General features: G+C 55.7%; 1 protein-coding gene across 1 annotated transcript in view; it reads right to left on the bottom strand.

Annotated features, from left to right (window-relative positions):
* LDB3 (LIM domain binding 3) overlaps nucleotides 1-22,542 on the bottom strand; it is a 59,689-nt gene that overhangs the window by 14,439 nt on the left and 22,708 nt on the right. The window contains exons 7-10 of the mRNA XM_010854510.1: nucleotides 22,086-22,255; nucleotides 21,421-21,457; nucleotides 5,482-5,624; nucleotides 3-77 (exon numbers count right to left, since the gene is read on the bottom strand). Of these exons, the coding sequence (XP_010852812.1) occupies nucleotides 3-77; nucleotides 5,482-5,624; nucleotides 21,421-21,457; nucleotides 22,086-22,255 (425 nt within the window). The remainder of the gene's footprint in view (nucleotides 1-2; nucleotides 78-5,481; nucleotides 5,625-21,420; nucleotides 21,458-22,085; nucleotides 22,256-22,542) is intronic.

Below are 22,542 nucleotides of genomic sequence, written 5' to 3'. Positions count from 1 at the left end.
GGCGGGGGCAGGGGAGGGCGTGTAGGGGGTGGGACTGTAATTGGCCCCCGGGGATGGGCTGTAGGTAGACGCAGGCACTGCAAGCCAAAAATATCCAAAGAAAAATGTGTCAGGAATTCATTTCTCCCAGCTCCCCCCACCCCCAGCCAGGGAACTGTAAAAGACAACTTTAATATTAGAGCGGCACAATTCCAGTTTTTACACAGAGATGTGTCCCGAGCTTCTTCATGGCCTTGATTTGAATTTGCAGCAAGAAGCCAAGGGAGATAAAGAGCCATGGAGCAGAGCCCTGGGGAGCTTGGACAGGGCTGGGAAGGGATAGAACTATAAATATCCACAGCTGTGCGGGGTGGGGCTCAGCCAGGCCCTGGCTGCCAGGAGCCTGCCGGAGACAGTGAGTGGGGGCAGGGGGCGCGGGCAAGGCTGGTATCTGGATCCCCTCGGCTGGAGAGGGTGAGAGTGGGTCATTCTGGCCTTGACTGGAAGATGCTCTTGTTTGCACTCTGACCAGTGATTTGACATCTGGAATGCCTCAGTCATATACGTTTGCTGAACCTGGACCTAGTCCAGCCTTTGAGACAAAGCAGATGACGGGACAGTTAGGTTTTCAAGTTTAGATTCCAGGTTTAGTTGCAATCGTGTTTTGTTTGTTTGTTTGTTTGAACAGCTTGGCTTGGTGTGTAATGGGGGAAGTCCATTTTGGTTTGAATTGGGGTGGTGGGTCTTGAAGACATCATTCAGAGGAAGGCTAGACAGAGATGCTGAAGTGACACAACCCAGGTCTAGCTGCTTCCTCAGCCTGTGGTTGCCTCTGGGGGACCCAAGCTCCCCCGCCTCGCTTTGATGGAAACTGAGAGCGTGTCCGAGTGTGTTAGAGGTTACCTTCCAGGCAGGAGGAAAATTCCCTGCCTTGATTCTGGAACCCTCTCCTCCAGCTCACTGAGAGCTGAAAACCCTTTTAGGGCAGCAACACAGAGGAGCAGAGCAGCTGCTCACCCAAAGCCCTCCGAGGTCTGGGCCTCAGAATCCAGGTTTCTAAGTTCTGCTGCCTCTCATTGTGAAACTAACAAGGGCAGACCCAGCTGGCCTGGCACACCTGGTTTAGCCAGCCTTCACTCCTAGGGAGGGAGGTTCCGGATGCCTCACCTCAGCTCACACTTTGCTCCTCTGGAAAGAGGCTTTATTCCTTCTACCCCAGGAAGTGTGTCAGGGCAGCCTCCCTCCCCATCCCTGCGTCTGGCCTGGTGAACGGACTATGCTGATAGGTGCGAAGGCAGCCCTCAGCAGGCTCCAGCCTGGAAAGGAAGGTCATTCTCAGGGCTAAAGTTCCTGGCCTGGCCTCTGGTCTCTCCCCACCTGGTTCCCCTGGATTAACCTGCTGCTCCAACCCTGTATCTCCTGCTCCCAGATGATTGGCCCTTCAGAACTGGGTGACATGGAAACCCTATTGCTGGGAATGGGTAGGGACCAGGCCTGTGTTATTGAAAGCAGAAGGGATACAACCCTCCACAGCCCTGCCCTAGAGCCATCCTGGCAGTGAGGCTGGCTTCCAAAGGTAAAAGTTTCTCCATAAGGAATCTTCTTCCCACTTACTAAGGGGATAGGCTAGGAACGTAACAAGTCAACTGGGTAGTCCTCTTTAGAGCTGAGGTCACTGAGGCTCAGACAGAGCTAGTAAGCGGTAGAGTGAGTCTCCAAAACCATTTTTTCTATCACCCCAAGAAGGCAATGGCACCCCACTCCAGCACTCTTGCCTGGAAAATCCCATGGACGGAGGAGCCTGGTGGGCCGCAGTCCATGGGGTTGCTAAGAGTCAGACAAGACTCAGCGACTTCACTTTCCCTTTTCACTTTCATGCATTGGAGAAGGAAATGGCAACCCACTCCAGTGTTCTTGCCTGGAGAATCCCAGGGACGGGGAAGCCTGGTGGGCTGCCGTCTGTGGGGTCGCACATAGTCAGACATGACTGAAGAGACTTAGCAGCAGCAAGCTGACTCTGTGAAAAAACACGAGTCTGATTTCCAGAAGATTTGAGTGTACTCTGTTGATAGGGGTACCTATCAACCTGGAGGAGACGCCGTGGTCTGGCAATGTAGCACAGTCACCAAGAGTCCTGGGTTCAGGTCCTCGCTCTACTACATCCTGGCTGTGTGTCCTTGGACAAGTTCCTTAACATCTCTAGGCCTGAATTTCCTCGTCTAAAAATGGCAATAATAATTCTTAGTGCCTTATTAGGAGGATTAAGGGAAATAAGAACTGTAAAGGCTGAGCCTAGTACCTGGCACCTAGTACCTGGCACTGTGTATGTGTCACTACATGTTAGTGGGGATGGTGAGGTGAGTGACTCCTGGGTCTCATGGTCCAGATGACCTGTCAGCTCATCTCACAGCCTGATCGTGACATCACCTGAAGGACCCCAGCCCAGGGAGACTGTAGGATTTAGAGGATGGGAGATGTGACCTAATCCTAATACTGTGTTATCTAGTGCATTGTCCTAATGTGGCCATTAAGCACTTGATATGCAGCTAGTCCAAACTGAGACATACTACAAAGATAAAATACACACCAATTTTTAAAGACTTAGTACAAGAAGGTAGAATATCTCACTAATAATTTTATATTGATTGATTATATTGATTAAAGTGATACTTTGAATATACTGAGTTAAATAAAATATATTAAAATTAATTTCACCTGCTTCCATATGCTTTTTTGTAAATTTATTTTTAATTGAATATACACTTTTTAAAAAATGTAGCTACTAGAAAATGTATTGTTACCAGATAGTGCCATCCTAATCCGGACAACAGTTACCAAGTACTGCCTACTTTCACATGCCAGGGCCTTTATGTGCATTATTTCATGTAATACTTGCTGCAATCCAGTGAAGCAGATAATAGTCTCTAGTCCGTTTTACAGAAGAGGAATTGAGGCTTGGAGAGCTTATGCAACACCGAGCTGCAACAGGCGCTCAGGCTGCAGCACTCAACCCCAGATCCCTGCTTAACCACTCCCCAGGCAGAAAAACAGGCTTTAGCACGCCCCTTCCAAATCTGGCCCTAGCCCACTTTTCCAACGTCTCTCTAGCAATACTAACCCTATTGCCTCTGCCAGGCAATCTTTCTCTTCCCTCATCTGGAAGGCCTTCCAGTCTCCATGATTCACTCCCTTTTTCTAAACCCCAAGAATAAGAAGGTCTCAGCAGGTCAGAGGCACGCTGGCATCTGGGCACGGTGGGCTGATTCCTTGTCCAAGAGTCCCCCGGCACCCTCCTCCCCTCTACGATCTAAGGCCGTTCCCTTCTTCCCGGCGCAGGCCAGCAGCCTCCCTCCACTATCAGGTACCCAGTGAGGATCGGGGCGCAGGGAGCAGCTGCTTCACAGTTCTCTTCCCTCTGCGCCCTTCAGCCTGGCTGCCCCTGCCATCCCCGACGTGCCAGGAGAGAGACTTGATATCCCATCTCCGAGCCCGAGGCTGTTGCTATTTCTGCTTGATGGAATGAAGCCCGTCCAAATTAGAAGGTGATATTTCATCTCTAATTGGCAAGTTCAAAAGGCCCCTATCGCACTCGGCGGCTCGGGAATGTGTAATTAAACAAGGTGATTTCTGACTCACTCCAGGTCGGGCCCGGCTCCCGCGAGCGCCTGGCCCCCACCCGGCCCGCGGGCCGACGTGGCTTCCCTCGGCCCGTGTGGGGGCCCCTCCGCCCATGGTCCCCTCCCGGGCCCCAGGTGCTCCAGGGAGCGGCCGCCCGGTCTCGGCGCCAGCGATAGGATCCGGGTTGCGAACGCCACGGTCGGCCCGGAGGAGCCTTCGTGAGGAGCTGCGGCTTGGGCTACACACAGGCTCTCCGCCCTCCCCAGGGCCGGGGTCGGCAGAGGCGAGATGGGGAGAGGCCCCGGGCCCAGGTTCCCGGTATCTCGCCGGGCCGCCTGCCAGCCTCCCGGGGACTCCACCCTCAGGAGAGGAGGCGGAGGCAGGCCGGCTCCGGCGCGAGCCCGCCTGGCGGCTTCCTTCCCCGCCGGGCAGGAATGAGTTAACGTCTGCTCGGCCTGGGAACGCGGCAGAGGCCCGCAGCTCCGGGGCTCCGGCACGTCTCGCCCGCCCGGGCTCCAGTCCCGGAAGGAGGAGGGGGCGCGCCCGACGAGCCAGGCGGCGCGCGCCACCGGTGCCGTGCCGCCCCCTGGCGGGCCTGCGGAAGAGAGCCGGCGGCCGGGGCGGGGGCGCCGAAGCCCAGGGCCCGCCCCGGAAGACGCCCTTAAGGACCCACCTGGGAGGCGAGCCCGGGCCAGGGCGGAAATGGCCACCTTGCGCCCCGACAGAGCCTCACCTCCTTTCGCAGGAGGTGCTCCAAACTCCTTATCACCCTCCCTTCTGTGCTCCCCATGGCTGCCGAGCAACTGCTTCCTCCAGCTCCATCCGAGACTTTTCACCCTTGCAGCCGGCTGAAAATTGCTCCCTAAAACTATGGACTTTTAATCTCAGAACTCTTGTGTTCTCGCTTCTGAAGAGACAGAGCAGGGCACCTCTTGTGTACCAAGCACTGTCCTGGGTGCTTCATTCTCATCCCCAGAGCATCAGGTGTACACAACATGCCTGTTTTTTAAACGAGGAAATACAGGCTTGGGAGATGGAGTACTTTACCGTGGATAGCAGAGCAGGACCTGGCAATGGAGTCTGATGCTAAACTCACTTCCACCCACACTCGACCCTGCTCAGAGTGCGTTTTATGAAACAGATGGCTGATCATGGCTCCTCTGCCCTACACATCAAGTCAACACCCCAAACAAGGCTCTTCCTGTCTCAGTCCCTGTCTCATTTTCTCAAGTTCACTGAGCATGCCGGAGGAGATACCTAAGCCAGCCTGAGAACTGCCCTGGAGCTCTGGGGAGAGGCCCAACTTTGCCTAGGAAAAGGGAGGACATAGGCTGAGCCCTTGGCTGTGCAGTGATGAGAATGGGGACCAAAGTGATAGAACAGAGCCAGTGAAGCCAGCCACTGGCAGACCCTGTGTGGGTCCCTCTCCCGCCCGTCACCTGTGCTTTCCATGGCTCTAGTTAGCCTGTCCCAGCTGAAGAAACCAAAGACCAGACAGGTGAGCAGCTTGCCCAGCATCACATTCTGCAGTAGGTCTGTCCAAAGCCCGTGGCACTTTCGTTACAGCTCCGCATCCACTGGCTTGAATCAGACCCAGACTCCTGGAGGAACAAGACCCTCCCCCCTAAACCGTCTCTTGCTCACTTGGAGCCTGCAACTCCCCAGGCAGGAAATGTCTTGAGATCTAGGAGGCTCCATCACTGCCTGATACTGCCATCTGTCTCTGCAGTGCCAGAGACAGCTTCCGTAGGATTCTGGCCCATAATTGGGAGAAGGGAGGATGAACGTCATTAACCACCATCCTTCTGGGGGATGTGGCTTTAGAGCTGACCCCTGGAGCCCATGCCCAGGCTAGACAGCCTCCCTCCCCGCTCTGCCTCTCACCTGGCTGGTAGACAGAAGGCCGGATGCTGGCAGTGGTAACAACCCGGGGCTTGGGTGCAGGGGCAGCTGGGGCCTCGCTGTATGTATGGGCAGCAGGTGCTGGAGAGGTGGCCACAGCAGGACTGTAGGTGGAGGCCTGGGGCCTGGAACCAAGTGGGGAAGAGTTAGCAGCCAGAAGGACAACCCCAGCCAGGCCCTGGAGCCTGAAGCCACGGCAGGCTGGCTCCCAGATCTTTAAAGAGGCTCTGTAAGAAGGAAACCTGACAAAGACTTGCCTGGGGAGCTGCCAGAGGCTGTGAAGAAAAGACCAGGAGGTCTTAGGGGGAGGAAGCTGCTCTTTGGGTGCTAAGTCTTGGTGAGTCTGGTGAGAGCAGCAGAGACACTGTGAAAATTACAGCCCACTGCTGGAACTACGACCTTAGCAGAGGGAGGAGAGGACCAGTCAGACCAGAGGATGATGGGAAACCCTTCACCCCTTGTGGAGAGACGGAGGGATGGGGGTGGGAAGCTGGGGCGGGGAAGGAGGTTGAGGCAGGAGGAAAGATGGAGACAGTCAAACCTACTTCCCAACCTTTGGGGCACCTCACAGCCTCAGACCACCTGGCTTCCTCCCCCTCCCCCTTTCTATTGTTGTGGAAGGAGCAGTAAAGTCTCAGGCTCCAAGGAGGGGAGGTCAGGAGCAGCCCCCAGCCCCCAACATACACAGAGGCTCTTCTGTATAGAATTTATGCTGCCCTCCTCCCACTGCCTTAGCTGCCAAGAGGCCCAAAGCAGGCCTTTTCCCACTTATGACCCAGGGACCCTGGGACCAAAGAGATGGAAAAAAATAGTGTACCAGTTCATTGCCCTCAGGAGATGCTGTGCTTGGCCTCTCCTCTTAGAGAACTAAAGACTCCAAGAGCTCCTGCAGCTAAGCAGCCTGTTCAGTGTTGTCTGATTCAGTGTTTCCCAATTTCATTTGCCTGGGAAATCCCTCATCTTTTCTTCATTTTAAAACTAACAAATACCTTAGAGAACATGTCCCTGGTTGGTCTCTGCATCTTTCAGGCACTAATGGGGATGACATGACCCACACCCAGGGAAAATGGGACATTGACGGGGGTGTGGAGAAATGAGCCCCTGGAAATATACTGCCTCCTGCTTCCTGTATTCCTTCCCTCTCATGGGCCCAGGGCCTGCCCGTCTCTGCTGGGCAGAGTCATAGGATAAGGGAGTGCCATCCTCTCCAGGACTCTGGGAGGGGGTTGTCCTGAGCTTAGAATCTACCACCAAGCTCCTAAATGGATCCAGAAGGGTCTGGGTGCTGCCCCAGACAATTAGTTAGAATGCATCTCAGAGAGCCAATGTGCCAGACCTGGGGGCTTGTCCTGCCAAGTTGTCATGTTTCTGGTTGAGTGAGACCACTGTCTGCCCTCTCTGGGGCTGCCCTTCTGTGATATATCCCTGTTAAGACCCATGGAGTAGGAGCCTCAGTGGAAGAGGAAAAGGCCATGTCCAAGTGGTGCCCAGCTTCCACTGTGGTAGAAGAAGACGAAGGGTCAGCTGGTCTTAGTCAGACTCGCCCACCAGCGAAGGATGCTTTCCCAGCATCCAGGAGCCACAGGTGATCTGTCAGAGATTGGCGCTGGGGGAGCAAGCAGAGGCTCAAGATATCCAGCAAGAATTCGGAGGCCATGTAGGGTGTCCATTTGTCTCCCACGGGCTCCCTCTGGCACCACTCCAGCCCATGTAACAAGGAGGGCAGAGAGCTGGGCCCAGAGTGAGGTCCCCTGGCCCCCTCTGCTCCAGCCTGATGCTGGCAGCCCTCCATGGCTTTCTCCACTCTCCACCCAGGCTTCACATCTCTTTGTAAGACAAAGTGGAGGGAGGGTTTGCTCTGTTGAGGGGGTCCCACGGCCCCCTGGACAAGGAGGCCTGGAACGTGGTGCTGAAGCCTGCCTTTGAGCAGGGCTGGGGCTAGACTGTCCATGGGACCCAGGCATCTAAAGCCTTCCCCTCAAACTGGGGTGGCATCTTCTCACTAGACGGTAGGGGCATGTCTTATCCCCCTCAAAGTTTCTTCTTTGTGTGGGGAGCAAGGCCCTTACTGAAAGAGACTCTGGCGTGCAGAAGGGAAGCAGCTTGCTAAGTGCCCCCAGGAAGCTGGGATATGAGGACCCTGGAAGCCTGGGCCAGGCTCACCCTTGATACTTGAGTTGGGTTGGGGAGAGGCTGGGCTCAGCATTACCCAGGTCACTGTGAAGCCAGGGGGTAGAAGCGGGGCGCACAGGCCACTCTGCCCATCCTTCACCCTGGCTTCAGGCTGCAGCAGGGAACCATGCACCCTGACCTGCTGAAAAGGTGCCCTTTTCAGCAAAACCCTGGGAGGGGAGTGTGCAGACTGGGAAAGCTGGCTCTGACTCCAAACACCAACTTGGCAGCTCCACACAGCCCAGAAAGAGCTGGGCCGCCCGGCCTGTTACACTGCCTGGCCGCTCCAGAATGACCTGTCCAGCCTCCCCCTCTGCCTCCCCACACCTCCTCTCATCCTTTTCAACACCTCCCTTGCCTTGCCTTTGCTGAGTATCCATGAGGGCAGACAGGAATGCAGTAACTTGCAATACTTGAGAGCATTTTATGTGCTGGGTGTTTTATGCACTTTTTCTATGCTGACCCTATAAAATTATGGACATTATGCATTGATGCATTGTGCATTAATGCCTTAGGAGATGAGGAAACTGAGGTTCTGCAGAGTTGAGTCACTTTCAGAAGTTACAGACAGTAAGTGGTAGAGCAGAGATGTGAGTCCCACTGCACCAGGTGTCTCTGGAGCTAGCGTGCTTCTCCATCAAGAGAACAGAGGGTGAGGGACAAGGGCGAGGTAGTTTGTAAATAGTCTGACCCACCTTCAGTGCTCAGGTCAACGCTCCCTCCTCCACGGAGGCATCCTTGATTTCCTTTCTTTCTCTGTAATCCCAGTTCCAGGAACATGGATTTTCCACACAGTCTCTCTGTTATTTAACCTTATGGGCGTGTGTGTGTGTGTGTGTGTGTGAGACAGAGAGAGAGAGACTTTTACCTCTTTCCCTAGAGCATGTGCCCCTGGGGCGGGGTGACACGTCCAGCCTCTGTCCTCAGCCACACACACAGTGCATCTCCCTGAAATGCACCTCCAGTATCCCCTTCAGCCCAAGGTCCAGGGGTCCTAACCACTTTGGACGGGCCTTTCCGAGGGCCCAACACAGCTGCCGACAGACGGCCCGGGGGAGGCCTCTCCTGCCTCCCTCCCCACGGGCAGAGCCGGCACCTGTGGGCCAGTTACCTTGGACTGTCCGCAGGGCTTGAGGCAGGGGCTGTGGCAGAGGCGGTGGCAGCATGGGCAGCGGCTGTGGCCGGGGGTGGCGAGGCTGTGCTGGGAGAGGCAGCAGCAGGCGACTGGGCAGAAGCGGGCAGCAGTGGGGTGGCGGCCTGGCTGGTGCACACTGGAGCATGCTCAATAGGGGTGCTGATGAGGCGACCAAGAAAGACAACAGGTCAATGGCGCCACTCTGCAGGGGGGGCGCGGTGGGTGCAGCAGAGGCAGGCTGGGCAGAGGTCACCAGCCTTACTGTGAACAGAGCTGGATCTTCCAGAAGACCTGTTCCCAGGCTGAGGGAAAGAGCACCCCCACAACCCAGGACTCCCAGAAGGAAGGGCTCAGACCACAGGGCGGATCACAGGAACATCAAAAATATTCTCAAACCTCCTGAGACTCCCCTACATGATTCCCCTTTCTCAACATGCAAGATAAAAACAGTGCGGTCAAAAAGGAGTCTAAATTATCAACCAAGTCTTCTCCCCAATCCTGTTTTCCTCCTTCTTTCACTGTTCCCTCTTTAGTCAGAGATAAGCATTGCCTTTGAGAAGGGGTTATACAAGGAAGAAAACAGAGGCAGGATATTTGGTTGTCAAAGGCTTAAGTTCTGAAGTTGCGAGAACTTGGGCTTCAGGCTGCGAAGGACTCGGAGCACTGATGGTACCTTTGGAAGATGGTAAAAGCTACCCTGCCAGGCAGACCAAGGTCATCTGAACAAGAAAGGGGGCAACGTGCACTGAGGGATTCAAGAATAAAGGGAGCTGTGCCTGTTTTCTGGGCAAACCCTGCGGAAGCGGCAGGGCCACAGGCTCCCCTGTGCTCAGGCCCCTGGTGAAGGGTGGGCAGGCCTGAGGCAGCCCAAAGATCTGCGGGCCATCTTGTGGCCTGGGGGCTATGCACGGCTTCCTACACCCCTGAGAGCGATATGGACACGGCGCTGAGTGCCTGCACATGTGGAAGTCCCTGTGATTGGGATCATGAGAGGTGACTGCTCTGCCAGTACAGACCACTGTGACCAGATGGGAGGGGGATGTCCCAGCAGATGCCAGCACAGGCAGATCATGATCAAGGACCAGGTGCCCAGACTCCCCATCCCACCTGCCTTGGCATTCTGCAAGCACCTCTTCCCCAAAACCACCCCAGACAAAAGAGGAGCATCAGAGCCTGGGTCAATGGGATTAGATTTCTGCCCCCTGTGAAATGAGGCAGAGAATAAAAATTAAACTATAGGAAAGCAAAGAAAGGTACATTCTTTGCTCACTTGGGTTATTGGACTAAGATCTGTACTTTCTATGATGGCAACTTGTTGTTCAGTTGTCAAGTCGTGTCGGACTCTTCGTGACCCCATGGACTGCGGCACGCCAGGCTTCCTTGTCCCCCACCCTCTCCTGGAGTTTGTCCAAGTTCATGTGCATTGAATCAGTGATGCCATTCACCCATTTCATCCTCTGTCCCCCAGGATATTGCAAATCCTATGGGTGGGAATGATTTTCCTCACGCGATGACATCCAATTATTGACCTCCCGCTATGTGCCAGGCCTGTCTTAAATCCTCACAAAAGCCCTCTGATGTGGGTATTACAGATTCTTTTTAACAGGTGAAGAAATGGAGACAGAGAATTCCATTGCTGGAGCTCCTAGAACTTGGTAGTGACAGCAGGATCTGATTTAGGTGATAGATTTGAAGCCTTACCCAGTACTTCAAGTGGCCCTCAAACAGGAAGAAAGAACCTTCTTCCTGCAGTCAAGTAGAATCCTTCCCCAGCAAAAGGCACTACTCTTACTTGAAATAATTAGAATAATCCTCTTCCCTCTATAAGTGCATATCATATGCCAGGCCTTGCACTAAACAGCTTATATGAGCAGTACTCCACTTGATCCTTTCAACCTGGCTGGGCAACTGGTATCAAGATCCTCATTTTACAGATGGGGAACTTGAGGTCCAGAAAAATTGAATCTCCACTAAAACATCAGTTTGTCACCAAGTGCCAGAGATGCACGTGATCCCTAACCACTACATCATTTCTCAGACTTGAATATGTGGGCAAATTGGCCTGGAAATCTTGTTTAAAATGCAGCTTCTGGCTCAGAAAGTGGGTAGCGGGGCTGAGCGTCTGCATTTCTAACAAGCCCCGAGGTGATGCTGATGCTGCTGGTCCGCGGACCACACTGAGCAACAAGGTACCACACAGGTCCGTCCCGGAAGGAGTGCCAGGGGCCGCAAGCTGTGCACCAAGGTGTCACAACTTGCTCTCCTCCGTCCAGGGAGGCATATGGTAGAGAAAGGTGTGAAACAGCACGAGAGGGTCAGGAGGAAGGGGCCGGAGAAGAGGCAAGGCTGCAAGCTGACTGCCACACGGGCGGGAGCACCGTTTTTCTCCGTGACCACACAGGAAGCATCTAGATGGACAAGGGCAGTGGCCACGCCCTGCCCAGCCCTTTCCCAGCTTAGTGGTCCAGAGAGGCAGCCATGGGCACCACAGCTCTAGGCTCATGGTGGTGCCCAGTCCTGGCCCACCATGAGGCCACTCAACGCCCCCCGCATGAAAGAACTTGGCTTCTGGAAGCCATGCCCATGAAGTGGCTGCCTCAGAGAAGCAGCTGCAGCCCCTGACATCCCCACTGAGCTGGCTGCTCAGACCCCCATGGCGTGGACATGTTTGGGAAGGCCTGTCTGACAAAGGACACCCCATTTCCTTTAGCTGTTTCTCCCTAACCCTGCCACATGCTTCCAGGGGGCTTCTGGGAACTGCAGACAGCAGCGACAAAAATACCCAGGCTGGGAACATATTCTCTGCAGGACAAATAGGAAACTGGCTTTACCTGTCTCCTGTATTCCAAGCCCCTGTCAGACCAGCTTACCTGTTGCTCTCCCCAAGCATAGCTCCACATGAGTCCTGGCTTCTTGAGGGGTGAAGTTGGAGTGGACATGACCCTGGGAAAACTCATCATCTACCCCAGGGCAGGACAAAGGGCACGCTGTGAGCCTGCTGCCCAGGGTTGTGACTGGGTAGCCTATCTTGGGTTACTGGCTACAGACCCCAAGCAGCCGGGGCCTAGGGAACGTAGGAGCACCGCTGAAGAGCATCCAGAAGGACCTCGGGCTCTTGTCCAGGTCAGTTCATGCCTGAAGTTCCCTGAGGAAGGGGCCTCAGAAATCAAGCACTGCAAAGAACTTACCAGACCCTGGCTTCAGTCCTCAAGACAGTGCCTGTTAGATCACCCCGGCCTGGTCAAGGACTCTGGCCTGGTTCATAATTCACCTTAAACATCTAAGCAAAAACCAAGCCAACCCAACGATATCAACTGGCTGGGGGCTGCCTGGGAAGGGTGCAGCCAGAGGAGAAACACAGCCTGGCTACAGTCCCCCTTTCAGTCCATCTCTTCCTTCCACTCAGTTGGCATCAGGGTACAGTGTGCCAACCCTGTGCCCTGCTCTGTTGAAGTGGCCCTTGGTTGTTGCTCCTATTGGCGACAGTGGTGTTGCTGGGCCAGGAGGGGTCTGTGGTCACCGGGCTCAGGCTGGAACTATCGGCAACGCATGCTGTGACTGATGCTGCTGAGTGGTGTTCACCTCTACTGGGGTGATGATGCTATTTGTATGAGCTAAAAGAATGGAATATGAACATCTCTGTTGATTCAGTGATGATAGAATGCCAGTCGAGTGGCTGGGCTGGAAACTATTCATGCTGCCACCCACCTAGTTAGCTGATGGCAGTTGCTCAGGGCGGCCCTGATCCCGTCGCTGTGCAGCAGTGTTGCGCACGGCTCGAGTCCAGGAGCCCTGTTGACCCTGTCGTCTATGCAACGACACCCCTCCGGAACTGCTCAGTGCACAGCCACCCCCACAGGCTGTGGTGTGGACGATGCCCTGCAACCTTCACGAGCTCCACACAGCTTTCGGAACAGAGTCAAAATCCAGAGCCTGGCAGTCCAGCTCTGGACCACTGCTAACCAGAACGTCCTCTGCCTGTCTTCCATTCCAGTCAAAATAATTAACTCAGGGTTCTGGGACATTCCTTCTCATCAGCATCTCTGCTTTCTCTGCTTAGAACAACATAGGCAGCCTTCCGTGACTGTGCATGCCCCACTCCTGTCTGTTCCCGAAGATCACACACCCAGACCCCTTCTTCCAGGAAGCCTTCCTGGATACTCCAGATGGGAAAGCCATCCCTGTCTCTGGACCTCACACAATCAGCCTTTCATCACAGTAAGTCACAACCACATCAGCCATTTCTGATTCCTTGGGCACCCACAGTGGCCAGGAACCCAGTGCCTCGACTGATGCCCATGGACACGGAACGCTGAATAAGGACACTCTCCTGTTTACCTCAGTGCTTCACACAGACCCCTGGCCTGGGGCCACCCAAAGTGCTGCCTGCAGTGGCCTGGGGTCACTGGGGAGGCACCAGGTGGGCTGGAAAGCAAATAGCCTTCCAGGACTTCAATTAGGTGGATCCAAGAGGGTTCCATCGGATAGGCCTGGGGGATAGGGACAGGGGACTGGGAGGCCACCAGCTCTGACGGATTAGCTCAGATCCTCTGCTAGTCTTAGGACACCCACTACCGCGGCCTCACTCTGCCTGGCAGCCCTCAACCCCCAACCTACCCCTGGTCTTGGAAGTCCTCAATAAAAGGTCAACTAAATATGAGCATGCCCGAGGATGCCTAAATGCAGGCAAAAGTGCACCTCTCCCCACTTCCCCTGTTGATCCCCTGGCCAGCCTGCCTTGCCTGGTCCTTGCCTTGACCCTGGGGTCAGACTGCTAGAGGGAGGATGAGATGGGAGGTCAAGTTGGAACAAGATGGTGTGTGTGGGGGTGGGGATGCGGGGGGCACTTTGGGGAGCATCTCAGGGTGGCAGGCAGGATAGAACACGCTCCCTGACCAGCCCTTCTAGATGGGATTGCCAAGGTCCCTGGAGGCAGAAAGGAAGCCTGTGCCGGGCAGTGGGAGTGGGAGCAAAGCTCTGGCCCAGTCCAGTCCCAGGGCTGGCGGGGAGTCCTGAAGGATAGGCCTCAACACCTGTCATTATTTGTCAAGTGTTGATGATCTCATGTTCTCAGCTTGGGGTTCCCTCAGTCAGGGATGAGGCTGATGAGTAGGCAGGTGAGTAGGGAGGACATGAGCCTGCCAGACTGGCCCTTCCTAAATGCTCAGGACTAGGACAGGCCGTAGGTGTGTGGAAGCCAGGAATGAGAACCTTCCTTGCCCTCTTGCCACGTGAGCCAGCCTCCACCAGGCACACCTTCCAGCTCCTCCCTCCTGAGCCATGGCCTGCTTATGAGGGACCCCTGCAGTCTCCCTGTGAGCCACGCCTTAGTCCAGCTGTGTCCACCTCAGCCACTTCTCTCCCTCCTGGCCAGGGCTGGGCATGCGCAGCGCCTTCCTGGAACCAGGGTTTGTGGTGTGCTTTCTGATCGGGAAGGAGGGCGGGCTCGGCCTGCCGGCTATGGCTGGTGTGGGAGGGGAGGCAGGGAGCACTCACACACACTACCCGAAGGAGGCTAAGGCTGCCCTCTAGCCCACAGAACAGCTTCCCACCCACGGTCCTCTCTGCTTGCTCTCTGGAGCCCTGGGCAGGGCCATAGGGACAGGGAAACAGTGGTCTGCATTGGAAGGACTGATGCTGAAACTCCAATACTTTGGCCACCTGATGTGAAGAGCTGACTCATTAGAAAAGACCCTGATGCTGGGAAAGATTGAAGGCAGGAGGAGAAGGGGATGACAGAGGACGAGATGGTTGGATGGCATCACCAACTCAATGGACATGAGTTCGAGCTAACTCTGGGAGATGGTGAAGGACAGGGAACCCTGGCATGCTGCAATCCATGGGGTTACAAAGAGTCGGACACCACTGAGTGACTGAACAACATATCCCAGGCCTAGTGGGCACTGCCCCTGGCCCTCTCCTGCAGGCACCTGTCCTCTCCCCGTCTCAGACCTGCCCCCTTGGGTGATGCGCACACAGGTACAGCAGGACTGGGGCAGGTTTGGTTCATTTCAAATCCTCTTTATTTCAGAATAAGCATGCTTGTATGTACAGGAGAGGGAACTAGGGAGCCAGCACACACGGCATGGAGAGGGGAACACGCGCTCCAGTCTCACCACGGCCAGGACGGGCCTCTCCCTCGTCTACCCTGGGGCCTCCTCTTCCTCTGCAGGGAGCCCTGTCCTGGGCTACCTGGCTCCAGAGGGCTTGAGGGAGTAAGTGGGGCCAGGGAGTTGGCGTCTCAGGACCCTGATCTGTGGGCTGCTCGTTCCAGGATGGCACTAGGCCGGGCTGCTTCTCCCGGGAGCTGGGCTTGGTGGGGGAATGGACCAGTGGCGGTCTTTTTCCCTTGGTTTGGGGGTGTCCTATCAGCAAACCCCATCGCGTCCTCTCTGACCTACAGGAAGGCCCTGCGCAGGGGAGCAGAGGCTTGGGCTGTTTGGGGGTGGCGAAGGTTGCGGTGAAGGGCAGGGGCAGAGTGGGTGCAGGGCTGCGGGGCTGGGCCCGGGCCGTCGGGGCTGGGCCGGGCAGAGAGCACAGCTGCTGCAGGTGACGAGCAAAGGTGCCCCCCAGCACAGCTATACATTCTCAAGCATCACCATGGGGCTCACATGCCAGATCTGTGTGGGGGGAAGGAGGGAGGGGTCAGGCCTGCAGGGAATGGGGGATTCCAGACAGCCTCTTTCTTAGCTTTTAACGTTAAGAATTTGGGCCGAAAGGCCATGGTGCCAGTTGCGTAATTTGGCAAAACGTGGGCTGTTACGTTCCGTTTCAAACCTTTCCCTGTGGCACAGAGAGAAACAAAGAGACAGAGACAGAGAGAGAGAAAGGAAGAAAGAAGGGGTTAGGGGATGTATCCGCCATCACCCTGTCTGACAGCTGGGGCAGAGGGCATGGGAGGGAGGGTTCAGCTTGGAGAGGCTTTGCCACCCATGGGGTAATTTCCAGGTGGTTAGGCCTGTTTGGGGGCAAGACCAGAGTTACAAGGACCAGGATGGATGGACTACTGTCCCTGACTTGAGTGAGCCATGGAGAAGGGGCCTGGCTAGAGGACCTGAGGGCAGGAGGGGCACCAGGTGGGTGGGGGGTCTCCAGGTTCTCCCTGGCCCGTGTGGTTAGGGCTGGGCAGGGCTGCTTTGGCTGTGGGCTCTTGGGACTGAGCACAGTCCCAAGGCAGGCAAGCGTTGCATGGTCTCTGTCCCCTAGCTGGGCATCAAGAAGGAGGAACACCTGTCCCCACGACAAGGCTGGGTGAGCAGACCTGCCAACTCCCTGTGCTGCCCCAGTCTCTGCCAACCATTCTCTGTCCCCAGAAAGAAGCCTCCAAACACCACCGACTAGCCCGCCCACCTGGGCCTGAGCACAGCCAGGCACACGCGTGCACATGTATGTATACTCACAAGGCTCCCGGCACACACATACGGGGGCCGGGACTTCCCGCCACTTCCTGCCAGCAAGGCCTCTGGGGCTCAGCCCACAGCCCTCTTAGCTGAGGACATAGGACAAAGCAGGCAAGGAAGAGCCAGAAATACAGATATGGAGGGGAGATTGTGCCAAAATCCTAGACTTCCAGACCAGAGGGACCGCTAACGTCTTCCAGAATAGAGGTGCAAGTTGGTGGAGCCTCATCTAGCCACAAACACAGTGTGTTCAACCGGGACAGTGTTGGAAATTCATCTAAAAAATTAACAGCTACATCCAGATCATAGAATACTACTCGGCAATAAAAAGATGAATGAGCCACTGGTATACTCCACCACTTGGATGAGTTCCCAAAGAACTAGGAGGACTGAAAAAGCCCATTCCATAAGGCCTCAAGCTGTATAATTCCATGTACATAACATCCTTGAAATGACAATATTACACAAACAGAGGACAGAGAACAGATTAGTGGTTGCCACAGGTTAAGGACAGGGCGTGCGCAATAGGGAGGTTGAGAGTGGTCTGAAAAAGCAAGAGAGGGCGTCTGAGGATGATGGGAGCATTCTGCGTTGGGTGGCATAGGTGTCGACACCCTGGTGGGACACTAGTTTCGCAAGATGCTAGCACTGTGGGTAAAGGCTATGTAGGCTCTCTCGGTATTATTTCTTATAACCACATGCCAATCTGCAATTGTATCAAAAAAAATAGTTTAACAAATGAATTGTCAGCATATAAAAATCAGAAAGATTGGCTTTAGGTCTTTACAAGTCAAAGGATGGGGCGATGCTGGACTTACATTTCTGCATGATAACAATCCTGTGTCCCCAAGTGTACACCTGGCCACCTCCCCACACCTGTATTACCTGGCAGACTCCCCCTCTACACCTCAAGGCCTGCAAGTGGGTCCCTGTGTGAAGGTCCTGTTTGACAAGAGGGGTCCCCTGCTCACATATTTGAAAACCCCTGGTCCAGACTCTCCTAATACCACAGAGAAGCCAAGGCGCAAATACCTCACATGAATAGCCTATAGTCACATGGAATCTCAGAGGCAGAACCATGATCTAAGCACCAGGCATCCCTCACTATTGCCTCTCCGAGCGTGGGGAGAAGGGGGTGAAGACGGTACGAGCCCAGGCCCTGTGATGGGGCCCGCACAGCCCTGCCTGCTGACAGCACCAGGGGCGGCAACTATCTACCAGCACGCAGAGCCCCCAGGACACAGCTGCAGCCAGTTTGTCCAGCCAGGCCCGAGCCTTTATCATCAGCGCCCGGGTGACACGGTCAGGGATGGTCCCACAGAGCTAGCAAGGCTTGTGAGTCTGCTCTGCTTGGAGCTGTTGGGAAATTCACAGCCAGCCAAGACAGGAGCAAGAAGATGGAGGAAGAGAAGAAAGGGGAAGAGACTGCAGAGCAAAAGGGGAAGCGGTCCCGGGAGACCCACGAGGGCTGCGCAGGTGACACCCAGGGGAACTGTTCACTAAAACCAACTTTGTCCTTAACACATGAAGGCCACGAAGAGACGCAGAGTTCTTCACTGAGGTGAGCATTAGGTAAACAGAGACTGAACTTACAGACAGCTGCACCACCCGATGGGGGCTGGGTCAGGGGGTGGGGTCTGAGCTCTGACCGCAGCCCTGGAGGATGGTTGGGAAATGCGGTGGGACCCAGAGGCCTGGCAGATTCAAGCCCTGCCTGGGGTGAAACTAGGCTTCCCTGCACTCCCACCCCCCATCAACCTTCTGAGCCATCCAGGTGCTGGAATGTGCTCCTGGGGTCAGATGGAAGGTGTGGTGACCTTTCTGGGATTATAGGCTCTGCTACTTCAGATGAAGGCTGGGGGCCACACTACTACCTGTGCCCACGTGGAAACTGGCAGGAGGCTGCTGTTTAAGCCCACTTGACAGTTTGCTAAGGCGATGGGTCTTTCCTGGGAGAGGAACCATGTCCACAGCCGATACTCAGACTGCTCTGTGGCTCACCCTATGTCCCCTGTAAAGACAGAGTCCCTGGAGATTAGGCCCTGGAGCCTTGGAGGAAAGCTCAAGCTCAAGTTCAAAGTGTTAGTCGTGTCTGACTCTTTGCGATCCCATAGACTGTAGTCCACCAGGCTCCTCTCTCCATGGGATTCACCAGGCAAGGGAAGACCCGGATTTGATCCCTGGGTCAGGAAGATCCCCTGGGGAAGGGAATGGCTATCCACTCCAGTTTCTTGCCTGGAGAATTCCATAGACAGAGGAACCTGGCGGGCTACAGTCCATGCGGTTGCAAAGAGTCAGACATGACTGAGTGTGGGTTTCCATTTCTTCCTCCAGGAGATATTCCCAACCCAGAGACTGAATCCAGGTCTCCCACATTACAGGCAGATTCTTTACTGTCTGAGCCACCAGGGAAGCCTTACTTGCTACCAGATACCAAAGACATTGCCACAGTGCCAGGAGCCAGGGCCCAGGAGGGGAGGAGGGGAGGGCAGGGTAGGGTGGGGCTCTGAGCTGCCCTGGGGCTTGGTGGGGGCTGCCCCAAAGGTGGAGAAGGGGCAGGTGAGGGGCAAGTGTGCAGGTCCCCTGACATGCAGATTATACCTGTCCGGGAGGCCACCCAGTGCCCTGCCTGGTACAGAACAACTGGCGTCCCTGCCAGCTTTCCCAGCACGCAGCAACAGAAAGGAAAAAGCATCCCAGCAGACATACAAGCCTAAATAGGCTGCCCGGTGCCCAGGTTGCTGGGCCCCAGATTTACCAAACTCAGGCCATGCTGGAATGAGCTCCCTGGAAGCAAGGTGCAATGAAGCCTTCCTGGGGAGTGCAGCCTTTGTGAGAGACTCTCAGATCCCCCACTGTGAGTCAGGCTCAACTGGGAGCGGGAAAGACAGAGGCCGTGTCTGCCCTCAGCCAACACGATGCATCAGCAAGGTCTGGGGTACAGATTTCAACTTGGGAGGAGGGCCGGATGCAAGTGGGGTTCAGCCCCCCCAAGGGAGCAAGATCTCTGACCAGCTTGGACTCAGGGTAGGTAGGGGTAAGTGCGTTCCCTACTGCTCAGATGGCCTCTCGGTTGAGCCTGGGGCCCCAGCTGGGACCAGTGGCCAAAGTCAGTACTTTGGGCATTAATCACAAACAGAACTGAGCCACAGCACCCGTTGTACCCCATCTCTCACTGCCCGGGCCAGAAGCTGCTTGGCATTCAGCAAAATAAAAAAGCCTACTTTCCTCCTTCGGCCGTGGGGAGAAGGGGCATTTGGTGGGGTGGCTGTAAGGACAAGCTTCCAGAAATTAAAGTCAGGAAAAGGGAGAAGGGGAGGAGGCTTAGGCTCCTCCAGTCCCAGACAGAGGCTTCCTGGGGGCCCAGAGCCTGCACCGCAGGGTCCAAGACTCAGAGGGAGGGGCTGACAGCGGTGCAGAGCTGTGTGTGGCGGGGTGGGTGCTGCTTTCTTAGGGTGGGTCGAGGTCCTTGACTGAGGGAGGAAGAAGGCTAAGGTTTCTTCTTGGGGCCCTCTCTTCCAGATTTCCCTACAAGGCTGAGGGAGAGACTCCAAGTCCTGCAGCAGAGTTCTTAAGACACCCTGCCTTCTCAAGGGATCTGAATGGAGTTTGTGGGCAATTAGACCGCAGGGTGGGGAAAGGGCCTGGTGGGGAAAGACAAGCAAGCCGAACAGGCCCCAAGAGATGCTTCTGAAAGGAGGGGAGGGGAAGAACCGCACCGGCCCACCGTGAACACTGCCTTTTGTGTTCTCAGTGACTTCGCAGAGCCTACAAGTATTCCAGGGAGAACCCGTGAGACAGAGGCTCTCTACCCATGCCAAATGTGCAGAACTCCACCTTCCAAAGGGAGCCCGGTTACTGAGATGCAGACTGAGAGTGACCGGCCCCAGAAACATAGAGTAACCGGAAGTGCTGAGGAGGGGTGACGGGGGGCTGGAAAGGCAGGGCAGGCCCCTCCTGGCTTCTTGACGGGAGGGACCTGGAGATCTGTGAGCAATTTGCGATGTGTGCTGTAGAGCCCCTCCATCAGACCTTCAGTAAAGACCACACTGCTCACTGGAGTATCTCTGAGCGGCACTCAGAGGAGGCGGTGGGATAAACACAGGAATGACGCAGGAGCAGAGGAGCACGGGGCGGAGAGAGCTGACAGCTTAGGTACACCTCAAATAGCTCGATACTGCCTTTTGTGCTAAATCAAACACCATCTCATTTCAGGCTCTTTACAGACACACTGCAGGCACCGACAGGTTAAGAACCATCACGGGAACCGCATGCCATTGTTAGCAGGCCGGGGAGGACCACACTTCAGGCTTAGACGCCCCAGCCAAAGAGTGGGAGCAACTTCAATTGGCAGAAACAGAGGCTCAAAAAGAAAATCCACATCAACTCGAGCTGACCCCAGAGTCCCACTCTCCACGTGGACCCGTGGCCACTACACGCTGGTTAGCAAAGACAGAAAGCTTGGCCCAGGGTGGAAAGGCACCTCTGAGCCCCAGCCCCTCACATGGAGGCCACCACGGGACGTGCCGGCCCAAGGCAGGCTCTCCCAGGAAGGACATGCAGACAACACATTTGCTTCTGGAAGTGTAAGCACAGTCACACTGGGCCCCATGCCTGCCCATGGAAGGCCCTAGCGGGTTCCAGTGGGTTCCAGGGCAGTGTGCCCACCTCATGCCCAGGGCTTGGCTTCCTTGCAGCAGCTGTGGTGCTGTGAGCAGTCTGTGGAACTGGTACCTCAACGTGGGTCTGGACAAGTGAGTCCAAAGGCCAGGTGCCCCAGCCCAGCATAGCCCTCCGCGTGCCAGCTAGCTTCCCAGTGCCTACCCTTCAGACTCACAGGGGACAGGCCCTGAGATGAGTGGGCAGGCCAGGCAGCCAGCCCGGTGCCTCATAGAAAGAGATGCCCTCATTCTCAACAGCCCAGCAAAGGCCAAAGCAGCCCTGCCCCTTGCCCAGGGAGAGAGCCGGGAGAGCCCAGCGTCCTTGCTCGTGCAGCCTGGGCCAGGGGGATAGAGACTCAGCTCCAGGCACCCACCTCACTGACCTGGGACACACACACCCCAAGCCAGCATCTGCCGGAGCCCCTCAGGGGCTGGAGTTTTCAGATGCATTAACCTGAGATGTTCCTTCTGTGAGTTGTGTGACCTGGGGGCTGCCCTGGGAGGGATGGGGTTAGGAGGGCCAAGGCCACAGAGCCTGAGTCCAGGCACTTACCTTGACCTTCGCAAAGCTTCTTCATCAGGGTCTTGCACTGTGGGTAGGAAGTTGCAGATCAGGAGGAATCACATGGAACATCAGGAACAAAAGCTACTGGAGCTTGTGGGCAGAGTCCCCACCCATGATGGGACACTTACCGCCTCCTACCTGTGACCTCTGGGAGGAAAAGGCTGTGTGCTGGGCAGAGGGCAAGGAGGAGAAAGGGGGCCTTAGAAGAAGTGGTGCAGCTGGGAGGGAGTGGCCAGAGGTGTGGCCTGTAAGGTTCTCTCTTTTTTTGTTTAATATTTATTTACGTATGTATTTGGCCGTGGCAGGTCTTAGTTACAGCATGCGAGATCTAGTGTCCTGACCAGGGATCAAACATGGGCCCCCTGCATTGGAATAGTGGAGTCCCAGCCACTGGACCGCCAGGGAAGTTCCGCTAGGTCCTCTTAAACCAATCCAGGCACTGCTGGAGTCAGGGAGCAGAAGGCTGATGTCAACATGCCTGCCCCAGGGGGCCAGAAAGGGCGCAAGAGGCCACTATCTATCAAGGCCAGCTCATCTTCCAGGATAGGGGGCTTGACTCCCTGGCTTCTGTGGGACAATGGCGTAGGGCCCAGGACCCTCATGGCCCTTCAAAGTCACCCCTTCCTGCCCCACCCCCAACAGCCCTCCCTTACTGTATTCTGTCCCCGTCATCTGGGCCAGGATGCGGAAGGAGCGAGACTGTAGGTTGGAGGAGCGGCGAGCCCAGTCATCAGCCTCATCTTCCGGCTTGTTCTGGTTCTTAATCACAGCCTGATACACTGGAGAGGCGCTGTCCACGGTGAGGTCTTTGATAGGAAGGCTCCTGCAACGCAGAGAGAGGCCGTGGGCGAGGGCAGGGCTGGAGCCTGCTCCTGGCGCCTGCACCTTCCCCACGTCACATTCCCCTGGCACCCGCCCCCAACACCCCCAAGCCTGTTGGCAGCCCCCCTACTTGTCTGAGCCCACCGTTGCCTTTCCCCACTGCCATCTGAGAGCCTGCAACAAGGGCTTGGCCTGAATCCTCAGTGCTCAGGGAGGTCACGGTGAGTCAGTGAATTCCACTCATGGAGGGTCAGGAGACTCAGACCCTCCTGTCAACAACCTCCCCCC

Source organism: Bison bison, unplaced genomic scaffold (assembly GCF_000754665.1).
Source record: "Bison bison bison isolate TAMUID 2011002044 unplaced genomic scaffold, Bison_UMD1.0 scf7180017864341, whole genome shotgun sequence".
Lineage (NCBI taxonomy): Eukaryota > Metazoa > Chordata > Mammalia > Artiodactyla > Bovidae > Bison > Bison bison.
This window is presented reverse-complemented; position numbering and strand designations above follow the sequence as displayed.